At 49.3% G+C, this 14,422-nt stretch overlaps 1 protein-coding gene across 2 annotated transcripts in view; it reads right to left on the bottom strand.

The window, feature by feature from the left end:
- The window catches only part of ERG (ERG, ETS transcription factor), a 174,958-nt gene extending 160,796 nt beyond the window's left edge, over nucleotides 1-14,162 (bottom strand). For both annotated transcript variants that reach the window (XM_006916737.1, XM_006916739.1), the window contains exons 1-2: nucleotides 14,057-14,162; nucleotides 7,200-7,287 (exon numbers count right to left, since the gene is read on the bottom strand). In XM_006916737.1, the coding sequence (XP_006916799.1) occupies nucleotides 7,200-7,271 (72 nt within the window). In that variant the 5' untranslated portion in view covers nucleotides 7,272-7,287; nucleotides 14,057-14,162. The remainder of the gene's footprint in view (nucleotides 1-7,199; nucleotides 7,288-14,056) is intronic.
- Nucleotides 14,163-14,422: the final 260 nt, after the last annotated feature.

Below are 14,422 nucleotides of genomic sequence, written 5' to 3'. Positions count from 1 at the left end.
CTGGGGCAAGGGGGATCTTAAGAGCAGTGCAAATACACCATAGTGAGATGCGTGTCATCGTCCATTTGTCCAAACCCGCAGTATGTACAGCACAAGGAGCGAACCCTAACGTAAACTATCGACTCGGGGTGATGATGATGTGTCAACGTAGGTGCATCAATGGTTAACAAATTTAGCACCCGGTGCTGCAGGAAGTTGGTGATGGGGAAGGTTGTGGGTGTGTGGGAATGGGGGGCACGTGGGAGCTCCGGGCCTTACTGCTCAGGTTTGCTGTGAACCTAAAACTGCTCTGAATAATAAATGTGTGTGTGTGTGTGTGTGTGTGACACAGTGCCCTTGAGAACACATTCTCTCTGCTGCAAACTGGACATGGTTGTGATCACGTCTACAAAGGAAGAGAGAAGTATGAGGAACAGGTGAAAACCGAACGGCCACTCGTCCCCAAAGAGCCTGGGTCACTCTTGCCCCATTGTGACCATTGCTTATTGAATTCAATCAACTCATAAATGGTTAAGGATCTACTCGGCGCAGGGTACAGTGAGAGACACAAAAATGATCATGTGACATAGCAAGTGCAGAAGACAGGCCCACAGAGAGGCTTTCCGTAGTGAATGTCCCCTCCCTTCTCCAAACGGCAAGGAGCCAAATGTCGAGATTTGGAGGATTTTCAGGGCAGTGCCAGACAGAAGCAAGAGGCCAGAAGAGCATGGTGCAAGACACCAGTTCGCTGGTGACGGGACTCGGGGGGGACAGGTACAAGCACTTTGACTGCGACACCTGCCCTTTCCAGCCCCCACCTCCTCCGGCCGGTCCGTGCCCCAGTCTGACAGGTTGTGGTCACCGCCACATATTTTAATTATCTGACTTTTTGCTAGGGACTAGAAGAAAGGAAAAAAAAAGGACCTGGCCCGGACGCTGTGAGCCCTTCTGCGCGTCCTCTGTGAACGCCGAAGGGCTTCATGTTCTCTCTTTCTTCTCTTAAACAAGGTGAAAGGTAAAAACTAGGAAAACAGGTAAGAACGTCCTCAGTTTAAAAGCCGAGGGAGAGACAGCGAAGGAAAATATCGATACGGAGAGGAAAATATCAAGCAAATAAAAACATTTATTTCATGGGGGAGGAGCATAAAAATTAAAAAGCAGAATAAACGTCAAAAACAATCTGTATGGCAAATATGACATAGGTCAGGGCTGATCTCATTAAAATATAATTTAAAGAAGTTGTTGAGGGCAGCACTAAACCTTCTAAACCCTGACGGGGAGGGAGCTGCCTGCATGAGCTGTCCCCCGCCCCCACTCCGATGTGGCTTCGGCCCCTCCCCTCACTCTTACCGAGGCCACGAGGACTCCCATGTTGTCAGGGCCGAGGGTGCTCGCCTCTGCTGGCCCGGGGCTCTCGTTCCCCTTTACCCACCGGCTGTCCCTCTCAGATCCTCCTCCTCCCAACCTCTACGCGTTGGAGGGACTCAGAGCTCAACACCATGCCCGCTCTGGATCTCGGCGTCTCAGTGACCTCGATCTTGGCGTCTCAGTGACCTCGGCTCCCCACCCAGCCGCAAACACAGGCATATGACTCACAGACTCAATGACGCAATCGATGTAAATTATACTTCAATGGAGCTGTTCAAAAAGTTTCGATCAGGCCGTGTCGCCCATTCTGCGTAAATAAAACCCTCCGGTGGTCCCCCCGCGTCCCGACACGCAGAATAAAATGCAAAAGTCCTGAGCCCTGCATACCGGAACTCTGAGAGATGGCCTCCCCACCTGTCCGACCCCGCTCGCTCTCCCTGCCTTTCTCTGAACATGGCGGGCAGGCTCCTGCCTGACACCTTGGCACGTGCCGCTCCCCCTCACTGGACACTCTTCCCCCGAATGATCCCGTGGCTCATGCTCTCACTTCCTTCAGGCCTGTTTGAATTTCGGCTCCTCCCAACAACCTTCCCTAACCCCCCGTGGAAAACGGCATCTCTGCCCTCCATAATCAGATCTGGATGCCCTCTTGGTTACCTTACTGTTTGTTCTAGAGAATAACAATCAGCATTAATACATGAATATGTATATATATATATATATATACACATGTCATTATGCTAGTTTTAAATATGTAAATGCTGACATGAATATATATATTTAAATATGTAAATGCTGACATGAATATATATACATATATACATGTCATTATGCTAGTTTTAAATACGTAAATGCTGACACACGCACGCATGCACACACACACACATTTGAGCATATCTCATCTCAACACCTAGAATAGAAGCTTAATGTCAGCAGGGATCTCACCCTTTGGGCTCATGCTCGCCCCGCCCCCAACGATGTTACAAGATTTCACTGAAATGGCTCAGAAAAATTACAAAAGAGATACTATAACTTGCTGGCAAGTATATAGGAGGTGATCGTTCGCATACGTTTGCGAATGAAATAACATTTATAAAGCTCTACTTTCCACCCTTCAAATCGGCAAAAGGTAAAAATCGGAATAGGACGTGATAACGTGACACTCCAGGAGAAGCGCGGAAGGGCGCGGTTGGGTGGGGAGATGCTGGTGTCGAAAGCCCTAAAAGTGTGCGTGCCCTTTCCGATCAGAAAAGCGATGAAGAAGATGACTTCCCTGGAGCATTAACCTGGCACCTGAGGTAAGGTGAACACAGGGAAGGGTGGGCGGGGGAGGCAGCTAGAGACCCCTCCAGCTCAGGCCCCGCCTTCCTCCGTGGTCCCAACGCTGAGTCTTGCAACAAGGATGACGACGCTCAAACCCCAAGTGCACAGAGCGAGCTGTGCGTGCAACAGTGGGCTCAGCCACGCTGACATCTCTTGCACACTCGATCGCTAGGGGCTGATCTGGAATATTCTTGATTCAAATTCCTGATCGGTCAATCTCCCATGAGGCAGAAGGAGCAACAATGGAAACGTCTCTTCCAGACTTTTCTACCCAATCACAGAACCCAAAATACGAGCGGATGTTTTGAAACTCAAGTCCAAACAATGTTCTTTAAACGCTTATAGGTGTGACAAGAATGTGCGGCCTCCAGTGAAGACCGAAAAAAAAAAATCAGTTGCTTTGATAAATTTTTAGTGATTATCTCAGGCTAGGTTAATATTAATTATTCATTATCTAACTAAGATCCACAGAAACACCTCAGTCGCTTGTGAAAATGCAGTTCTTTGAGTCCAGCCCAAACTTGCTGAAGCGGCCGCTGTGGGGAAGCCCAGAACTCTGCATTTTGGGTAGCCCTCAAGGACGCCTTGAAGAACCACCTCTGGAGGAAAACCGCCCAAGGGGCTTCCAGACCAACCACACACAACTTCTAACCTTTCTTCTCTTTATAACTTCCGCCTATACCTCCTGGTAAAGCTGGTGCCCTCTCTGAATGTCAGCGTCACCGAATCTTAACCAGGACACTTCGGTTCGGGGACGTTGTGCAGCATGCCCAGGGAGCACACACCCTGAGCACAGCCCCCGGAAGCAGGGGACTGAGCTCAGCCCAAGGGGCACAGAAAGCCAGAGAGGGGAGACAGGAAACACAGCCCGGCTTCAGCAAACCGCACGTGGTGTATCTGCAGGTGGGGCTGTCCGACGGTACAAATGGCCACCGCTTCGCCATATCAAATATCTTGATGTTTTAAAACAATATTATTTTTCTGGTTATGAGAATAACACGCACTCATTGCAGAAATTTTAGTAAATTTGCTCTTCCATGTTTAATGAAGTGCCATTATCCCGCAGAAAAATGAAAGCGCCGCTATAAACAGCCACAAAGTCACCAGGCTCGTCGGGCTGTGTTGGAATCGGATCAAAGCTGATTTATCGAGGAGAAATTAGGCAGCGTATCAAAGGCTTACATCATCTTCACAGTACGTAGAGTTTGGGGGGAAACTCTGGTGTCTGCTGAGTATATCCTCAAAGGATAAACTTTCTCACTTCCTCTGAAGCAAAGTGACTATAAATCAGATTCACAAATAAGAACGAAATGCTCACCACCCGGTGGGTCTTTTGTCAGCCAGGTAGGGGCTGGGTGGTGAGGTCCACCCTTCTCCGTGGGATAAATCACAGTCAGCCAGGAGAGGACACCTGGCCCCTTACTTGGGATACGGACGGGGGTATCTGCCCCGATGAGCTTTCATTTGCATCTGCTTCACGTTATTTTCAGGGTCCCACTCATCTCCTGGGTTCTCGGGCTTCCCAGCGACCTTGCGTTTAATGCTGGCTACTTCTTAAAACTCCCTCAGACCCTTCTTCCATGAAACACAAACAGCATTGAAGTTTAGCATCTTTTATAGTCAGAAATATTTAATGTTTCTGACAGCCACAGACCATGTGGAAAAGAAGTCAGCTCAGCAGTTTAATTCTTGGCTACTACCCTGTAGCTGTCCAATTCTTTCCAGAATATTCTCTCTTCTCCTTTCTCCCCTTCTACTGCAATTATGTAAGAGTATGCTAACATATAACATTACATATGAATACTATAACCATGTATTATACAATTGCTATAGTATTTAATATTTGTTCTAGCAGAAAAGAACCATGGTAAATTATGTGGAATACATTTCTTTAATACACAAGAAACATTTCTTTCCTCTAGATCAGCCCATGGCACGAACGTGAAGGACGCGGAAAGGCTTTATGGCCGTCTCCCTGCCCACCTGCGAAGTTAGGTCACTTCTGTGGACAGCTCAAGTCCTTTTCCGATGAAAAACACATTTCAGTAGCAATAAGCCAAAGACGAAATCATCTACTACTTACATTAACACATCGACTGGAACCCATTCGCGTGCCGTTTAGAAGATGCTCCCTTCTAGGAGCAGCAACTTCTCAGCACATTAACGTTTATAGACTACGTTCCCCGAATAGGGTATTTTAAAGAAACAGAGGAAGGCGATCTGTTTACCGAACTCTGTCGTCAAGGACACCAATTTCATATATCAAAATAAAGGAAGTCCAGGAATAATTATTTAAATTCCAATAGGTGGAATTTAATAGACTTATAAAGGAAACACATGTCTTTAATACCATTCTCTCTACCTCGGGGCCAACATCAGCTCTTAGTAACTGCAACTTTAATTAGCCAGTGCATCTTCAAAACACACAGAAGCGGTTTGAGTTGCAATTTGTTTTTTTAAAAACTCTCAGGGTTACCATTTTTTTCAAAATCACCCTTCCCTAACATCAACCAATCTGATGGTAATAAGATAAATCAGAACTGAAAACAAAGCTCATTCCTGAGATCAAATCCAGGACAGTTCCAATAAACACACTTGCGGAGATCGTGTTTCTCGATCTAAGACTGTTTTGCGCTCCATGAATTCACTTTTAAAAACCCGTAATAATTTCTGGCTGACTCCATCTTTTCCTTCTGGTTGGTTAGGAATGAAGTGCCAATCAAAACGGGTCCTGGCTGTTGACCCACCTACTCTGAACTGTAGAAGGTGTTTCTTATACCAATATCGACCTCCCCGTGAGCTTTAATTTGCTCCCTGCAGCTTCATGGTCAACAGAGTCTAAAAGAAAAAAGTCTTGACTGCATCCCATCTGTGTACAGCATGGATATGCCAAATACGTTCCAGATATTTCCGAAAACGCTTGTCACATCCATGAGAGATTTTCCACTCGCACTTCTGTAGACTTAACTGCCAGGTCCCGATAAAATATCACGCAGAAATCAAACTCCAGCGCCCCCCAGAAGGATTTGCTCCTCTCTGTCCCTGGATAAAATTAAGAACCCTCAACACCCCTGGGACCTTCCCCCCATTTCTAAAATGTCAGGAGCACCCTCAGAGCCCAAAGAATGCACTGGAGCTCTTGTCATTTCTAATTCCATTTTCAGAGAAGCCGAATGTGCATGAACGTGACTCACACATGGTACACGGCGCTCCCCAATACACTGCTTTTATTTAAAATGTGTGTGTGCGCGTGTGATATATTAGACGGCTATTTCGACCTTCCCCCCATTTCTAAAATGTCAGGAGCACCCTCAGAGCCCAAAGAATGCACTGGAGCTCTTGTCATTTCTAATTCCATTTTCAGAGAAGCCGAATGTGCATGAACGTGACTCACACATGGTACACGGCGCTCCCCAATACACTGCTTTTACTTAAAATGTGTGTGTGCGCGTGTGATATATTAGAGGGCATTTTATAGTTTAGTGTAAAAAAAAAAAAGGCAAATATTTCGATACCATACACTTTCTTTTCAATTATAAGCCACTTTCCATTTTTCGAGAAGTGTTTTAAGCAAAGAATATAAATTAATGAAACTTACTGGGCCACTCAGAGAAAATGAATTATAGGGGGCACGTGAGGAACCGGCCATGCAGTGAAGGATTCGGGCCAGTGTAGACAGCTGACTTAAACCGCACGGGAGCAGACAGCCTATCTGGATAATGTAGCTCCGGCCCTCTTCTCTGTAACTGTTATTTGGGTCAAGTATATTAAAACCATCACTTCCTTCCTGCGCTGTGGCTATACCCACATGGACGTGGAGAACTGAGATGAACGGGCCGGTTTCCTCTCCGGGACCCCCGTTGGCACCAGCCTGGCTTCCTCCGGCTCACGCCTCCCGGCCGCAGGGCGCTGCTGTCAGCGAGCAGCTGGGGCAGGTGCGTCAGGACGAGCCGCGGACGTGTGCGCATGCGCGGACGAAGCCGCGTCTGCGTGTGAGACACCGAAGCGTCCCCCATCTGGTCTCCTCCCAGGTGACCCCGGGCAGTGTGAAGGAGGGCAGGATAGGAACAGAAGTTAGGAGAATGTGGATGTGGTTTCCTAGGTTAACCCCGGGGTCAGCGAGCCGCTCTGCCAAGGGCCAGACTGTAAAGATTTTCAGCTCTGCGGGCCACGTGGCCTTTGCTGCAGCTACTCCACTCGCCATCAAAGCGTGAAAAAAGCCACAGACAGTATGGAAACGAGGCAAGCATGGCTGTGTGTCCCAGCAAAGCCGTCCCCATGGACAATGAAGTCTAAATTTCATGCAATTGACATGTTCTAGAATATTCTTCTTCTTCGGATTTTTCTCAACCATTTAAAAACGTGACAACTGTTTTCTTAGCCCGCGGGCCGTATAAAACAGGTGGTGGGTCGCACTGGCCCAGGGACATGGCTGGCTGACCCCGGCGTGATCGGATCTGTGGGCAGGCGTCCACGACAATCCCGCCGAGGAGGAAGCCAGGCCGCCTCCTGGTCCAGGGGAAACCTACCTGGATATGAGCTGCCGGGTCCGGGACAGTCTGAATCATGTCCTTCAGCAGGCCAGCTCGTTCACCAGGCATTCGGAACCCGAGACAGCTAGGAGATAAAAAGGGACAGCACAAGTAATAATAAACAACCGCCTGCCGCGTCTTATTGTCCAGTAGGAGTGAATACAGTGCACCAACGGTTAAAAAAAAAAATCACGGCTTTGCATTAAGTGCGTTTGCCCGAAAGCATCCTTTATGCCCGTGCGGTAAATGAAGCGACCATAGCCTCCAAAAAACCCCAGCAGGACGAGCCCCCCAAACCCACGTCACATGCCGTTCACACACGTCATTCTTCATGGGTGGTGTCTGCGAATGATCATCTGAAGGAAGAGGTCAGACAGGAAAAAATGAGACAGTTTCAATTATACTGAGAGACTTGAACTTTTGAAGTTCCCACCGAAACTCATGCTGTCTACGCATCTTTTTAAGCTTCCAGATTAAGGGCTTCATAAAAAAGCACAGCTGCAGTTCCCTAGGTGCATAAGTGGCAGCCCCTGGGCTGAGGGTTGGGCACACATTTGTCATTTAATCCCGACCTCGACTCTGAGAGTTAGAAGCCCCATTATCCAGGTGGGGACATGGAGGTCCAGGGAGGTCACTGAGTTGTCCAGGATCACCTGGTTAATAAACGACAGAGCCAGGACCCAACCCAGGTGCCTTGGCTCCAAGGCCCCTAAGAAATTTTGGGCTGACACAATTAATAGCTTTTGCCCTGCATTTCGAAGATACTTTAATTCATATTTTCCTTTATTCAGATTATAAACCGGTGTGTTCTAGTTATTGTCTGTCTGCCGCACCCCATTCCCAGAGCCCCCCTCCTGCCCTGGCCTCTGCCCCGCAGGACTGACTCCTACCTACAGACTGCCTCAGTGGGGCACCCTTGCCTTCTGGCTGCCCCCGACAAGCCTGGTCACTGTGACACCATCTGGAGGTCAGGGGGTGGTAGAAGAGAAGGGTAGGGGTGTTTCTTCCCCACACCCTCCCATCACCTACTCGAGGGGCCCTCCATATTTGGCCAGGGCTCCGGCCATAGCTGGATCCTGTAGTGGCCTCTCCCACCCTCAGACCCTACCCCAGGGCTCCAGGCTCCAGGGGCTGTTCCCCAGCCAGCCCTCGGTTCTCTGCAGGTCTTAGCCATCAGCTGGCACCGAAAATACCTTTCCTAATTCATACTGTTAGGTGCCATCATATTTTTTTTTTTTTGGTCAGTATCATTTTTGTTTTGTTTTGTTTTCTTCTTCATAAATCTGGCCCATGACTCTAAGTAGTTCACTGGAAAATAAAAATAAACATCTTGATTTCAAGATTACAGGCACAAGGGTGCCTTTTAAGTTTGTGGTTCAACCCATTATTCCAGGGACATGCCAAAGGCTCGCTGTACCCACCCTTTCTACCCTCCCATGGTGCAAACACATCCACCTCCATCACGGGGGGCCTCTCATGGGAAGCCTTCACCCCACATCTGTGAGCTGGGCATCTGTCCCCCAAAAGGGCTCCATGGATTCCCGGCCAAGATGGAAAATGGAGGCATTATTTTTTACTATCCGGATGTTTAGAAAGTACACAGTTTTTCCCCTAAAGTCGAAAATGAGTCTTTTTTGGAGGGATCATATTTGCTAAAAAATGCAAAAGGAATGAAGCACTGTCTTGAAATTGAACTTGGTGGCTGCTGAAGGTCAGCCATGCTCTTGGCACATGAGCCAGAGGAGAGGCCGAGAGAGGATGGGGGCCTGGCCAAAGGTCTCGGGGAGCGGGCTCCTCTGAACGGGAAGCTCCCCCGAGACGGCCCCTTCAGGACAGCAGCAGGCGGCCCAGGGGAACACAGTTCTGCTCCCAGGGTCATTCGGCCCAGCAGAGGTCCGTCCTGGCGGACGGAAGGCCCCCCTAGTGCACGGCTGCCACGCTCAGGGACAGACGGTTCTTTCTGCACCTTTCAGCGTCTCTGTGGGAAAACTCACCCCACACAATTCGTCCCTCCCCCCACACATGCTGCGGCTCACACCACAGCTGAAGCTTGTCCCCACCCCTCAATCCCTGGCTGATTTACAACTGCCTTTGATCCAGAGAATGTGGCGGAAGGGATGTTCCAGTGCTTCAGAGCCCAGGCCTCAAAGAACCAGAAGCTTCCCCTTCCTGCCTCGAGGAACCCAGTCCCCACGCCCTTGGCAGCACCACGACCTGGCCAAGGCCAGAGGTGGGTACCCAGCGAAGACCAGTACTACGAGCCAGGCCTGAGGGGGAGCCAGCCTGGACTCCAGAACGGTCACGTCTCACGTGATCATGGCCCCTTCGGACATCGGGTAAGCAGAACCGTCCGGCTGAGTCCAGCTGGCCCACAGAACCTTGAGAAGTGATATGCTGGTTGTTGCTTTAAGCTGCTAGGTTGGGATAGTTTATTACCTGTATGACTGAAACACCCAGTAAGCGTTCCAGACACACGGCGAAGATGGAGACTAAATAGCCTGTTTTCCTGTCACTCTACAGCGGGTTGCAGGGCTGGCTGCAGTTCTCTACTTGGTGCTGAGCCCACGCCTTTGGCCATGTGACTGGTTCCTCTCACTACGAAAGTGGAGTCTGCTTCCCCAACCCCTGTTTTGGGGCTATCCGTGTGACTGGCACCAGCCAAAGGAATGCAGCAGAAAAAGAGTGTGCCAGTTCCCAGGTGAAGTCTCGAAGGGCACAAAGTTTTCCACCTGCAACTTTCCACAGCACAGGAGCACGCCCAGGCCAGCAGGCTGGAGTGAGGGCCACGTGGAACAAGCCACATCATCCAGTCTCCCCAGCCAGACCACCAGACCCCAGGCACGGGAAGGAAACTACAAGACCAACACTGCCTAGCCAAGGTCAACTGGCCAACCACAGGCTCATGAGCGAAATAAACGCCTCTTTGAACCACCGAGATTGGGGGTGGTTTGTTACACAGCATTTTTGTGACAGTGAATTACTAACATACACAATAAACCCTGAATAACCAGGTTATTAAGATCTCCCCCTAAAACTTTTCCACCTACAGAGATAAAAGGAGACTCAACAGGAATATGAAACAAAGCTAAATTCATCCCAACACACAAACATTCCATTTCTATCCAGCCAAGAGACAAGATCTCAAACCCTGGTCCTACCCTCAAAATGAGCTTGGAAACCGAAGAGTAACCAAGAAGCGTCTGCCAGAACTCTGTGAGATCCTCGGAGCCCTCGCCAGGAGCAGCTGAAGTCACATTTCACACGATGGGCCCCTGCCGGCCTTCTGGGGATTCCGAACCTCATGAAACGGAATCAGCATTCTGGATGCCTGGGGCCTTAGAAACGTGACAGAAGGCACAGCGGCCATTCAGTCTGTAGCCAACCAAGACACAAACTTAATAAACAACGGTTTATGTCTCCTGTGTTTTGTGGGGAAATCTGGGATACTTTCCAAGATGGGCGGCAGGGAAAAAACACATAGGTCTATAGGACATCGAGCTGCAACACAGTCCCACCCCTCAGGGGATGCAGGTGGAGAGATGATAGGTCAGTTCCTCTTGTAGGCAGCCAGCGGCCGTGCCGAATGAGGGGCGTGGACAACACGTGGAGGAGGAAGACAGCTGACTCCCGAGGGCCAGGGAGGTGCCACCGAGGAGCCTTGAAGAGCAACAGGCTTGTGGACTGGCAAGAAGGCAAGGAAGCCAGGAACCAAGGTTCTCCCCAGCTCCCCCCGATGAGAGAGCCAGGGTACCTGACCCTAACACTCCGCCAGCTCCCATCAACCGAAAGGATTTATTAACCGCCGCCTTCCTCCAAACCAGATCAGCTAAAAAGCCACGCACCTGAAGACCAAGACGGATGCTCTACCACCCTCCCCGGGCCTGCCCCCGCCACACGGCTCCTGGACTGCGTTTCCAGTCACGTGGGTTCCATTTGCCATTGGGGAGGTATCCAATGGATGTTTTAGGGCACTTCTAATTTACTTTTGAGTTTCTCATGGTTGTGCCGCAGACATTTAGCAGTCGATGAATGACACGATGCTATCGCTTCACCGAGAGCCTCATTTTCTTTCATCTGCCTTCGAAGCCCAGCACAACCTAAATCTCTGTTGTCTTAAAAACCCTCCCTTTAATATTTGTTTCCGGTGATAAATTCATTTGATAATGTATATGTTTATGATTTAGTGTTTCATGATCCGGCCTTATTTTATTATTCAGTATCTTAAAAAAATCAAATGCATGACATTCGACAGAATTCTACTTGTCTGCCTTATTTTGTTCTGGTTTTCAAAATGTTTACTGAACAGAAACAAATATGTGATTTGGGTTCCTTCGGCTGTAACTACATAAAGCATGAACTGGCACAGAGTGCCAAGAGAAAAATAAGTAATTATTTTTATTCTGTACTTAGTGGGGAAATACTGCAAAATGATGAAGAGAAGACCTAAATATTTGCAGGGCTGGGGCGAGATGAAAATAGAGGTCCCCTACCCCTCTTTTCTTCCAACCCCCGGTCTGTCTTGCACGCAGAGGGTCCCGCAGACAGTCATGTGGACATCCCAGTCCACGTGGCCATGCTCCGTCAAACAGCTACCCCGCTGGCCAGCCTTCAGGCCTCGGAAAGTACACACGGGACCCGCCCGAGGAAGTGGACTGCAGATAGGAGACCTGTGTCGGCCCAGAAGATGCCAGGCCAGCTTGGGCAGGAGCTCTGGGTTCCCAGGCGCCCAGGTGTGCTGTGGGCTAGGGGTAGGGGCAGGGCTGTCACGCAGAGGCAGTGCTGGGCCTGCGCAGAGGGCAATCAGATGGAGGATGGAGGCCAGATCTGGTTTCCCCCTCAAAAACCCAAAAAAGGCCACTTTACCCTAAAGGAGTCTTAAATTCTGTGCCTTGCTTGGTTTACACCATCCTAGCTCTGGTGCGTGCAGTCAGAAGCAACTGAGAGCGACCAGTGGGAGGCAGAAGCATGAGAAGCCAAATGTACCTTTGCACTGATCTTAAAATAGAAATTAAACTTCTTCAGTGGGATGTGGCTTATCTTTCCAAATGAACGCAAATGCCTATCGCAGTGGGCTGACCTGCATCGATCCCCCAACCCCTCAGATGCTGGAGTCCAAACCCCCAGTGGCTGAGAATGTGCGCTTCTTCGGAGGTCAGGTCTTTACAGAGGTGATCGAGTTCCAGTGAGGTCACTGGAGTGGCCTGATCCGACGTGACTGGTGTCCTTACAGGAAGAGGGAGGTCTGGGCTCAGAGGCACACATGGAGGGCAGACCACGTGCAGGCCCAAGGAGAGGGCGGCCCCCCACAAGCCCAGGAGAGGTCTGGGGAAGATTCGACCTTGCAGCCTCAGAGGAAACTTGGGGGGGGGGGCGGCGCACAGAGTTTCCCACCCCAAACTATGCCTCTTTGGGATATTCATTATTCTAAGCTGGTTATTTTTAAGGAAGACTCAGGAAGAACCTTTGATCTCCCCTCGCCCACCTTCCTAAAGGAGAAAAACGTGCTTAAAGAAGGGAGCCATCACCTTAGCGTCATGTGAACCACGTGCAGTGACGGGGTCGAACCCATGGAGTCTGTTTGTTAAACTCCCTTCTGCGTCGCACCATTTCTGGGTGGCCCGGCAAGAATTTGCGTACCAAATGTTTGCTCCTTCAAATCTATCTGGAAATGGCCTGCCTTCCCCTTGAAGTCCAAGCCCCTACCCCTGCTTTCTCCTTAGCTCAAGATGGTGCATAAGCCTCAACTGTCCCATTCGTCCTCAGGCCCCGCCTTCTTATGGAGCCCCTGTGCGTACATGTGCCATAAATTTGGTTATTTTCTCCTGTTAATCTGTTTCAGGTCAGTTTGATGATTAGACCAGCCAGAAGAACTAAGAGGTGGGAGGGGGCTAGTTTCCTCTCTCCCACGGACCGAAGCCTGCCAGCGCCTTGATCTCAGATGTCCGGCCCCTACACCTGTGAGAGAAGAAACACCTGCTGTCTCAGCCCCCGGTCTGCGGTGCTGTCACAGCAGCGCCAGCAAGCACGTGCACCATTGTTGAGGAACTTGCTGCAGATCAGAGGCCCTGAGGGGGTGTGGCCTCGGGAACCCCTGTTTCTTACTGGACGCTGTCTCTGTCCCAGGCCTGCCCCAGGCGCCGCAAATTGGTGCCTCATCTCCTAATCACTCCTGGCTTAGTGGTGTGGAGGAGAGACTCTTTTGAGGTCTGTGGCCTGGAGTATTTAATGGGCCCATCGTGTTCTCCTCCAGCCCCTGGAATGCTTTTCTGAGGAGACCCCAACAGTCCTGAAGAGCTAAGGAGGTAAAGTGCCAACGTCCTCCACCCTTATATTTTTGCACAGTTAATGAATACAGAGACTCGTCCCCTGCGTGTGCCTCTTGACATGAGACTTCAACTGCATTCATGCAAAATAACTATAAAATAACTACAAACCGAATTTAGCGATATGACAGAAAACTATCATAAAATATGACAGAAAATTATCATAAAAGCCCAGGTCTATAGACACTGCCCGTGGCCCTCGTTGCTTCTGGAAGGAGCAGAAGAAAGTGAAGGCAGGGAGAAAGGATTAGGTGTTGACTAAAATACGTATGAAGCAGTGATTTAAAACACCTACGGTGTTGGCGGCGGGAGACCAGGTAGTGCGTGCCCGGCGAGGGGCATCTTATGTGGGAGGGAGCATCAGTGGGATTAGCATAACCCTTTCTCGTACACCAAAGGATCCAAGAAAAGGTCTCTGGAGATTTGGGACCACGAACATCAAATATAAAAGATACAAAATATTTACGTATTCACATTTAAAAAAAATATATTAACTAAGAGGGATAAGATTATCTGGGGGTTTTATTTTACCTTTAAATGCCCTTGGCGCCACCATCTTTTTTCTCTGTGAGTCATTTGTCTTGCTTTTCGTCAATAGGGCTTTTCTTGGGTCTTCAAAGATCTTGGAACAACCTGAAAGAGAATTTAAATATATTAAAAACTTTTTCCCCCCAAGTATTAATACCAAGGCTCAATGAACGTTTAGTGACAAAACTAATTTTTAAACATTATTTTTAAATATCCTCAAAGGGGAATGAAGTTAAAAAATCCTTCCCTTAAAAAAACGGGGAGGGGCGGGGAGGTAGAGTGGTAACATTCCACCGAGGGATGCTCGGCTTGATGAAGCAAAAATTAGGAATGGAATAAGAGCCAAGCCTGGGCTGGCACACTGAAGCA

Source organism: Pteropus alecto, unplaced genomic scaffold (genome assembly GCF_000325575.1).
Source record: "Pteropus alecto unplaced genomic scaffold, ASM32557v1 scaffold97, whole genome shotgun sequence".
Lineage (NCBI taxonomy): Eukaryota > Metazoa > Chordata > Mammalia > Chiroptera > Pteropodidae > Pteropus > Pteropus alecto.
This window is presented reverse-complemented; position numbering and strand designations above follow the sequence as displayed.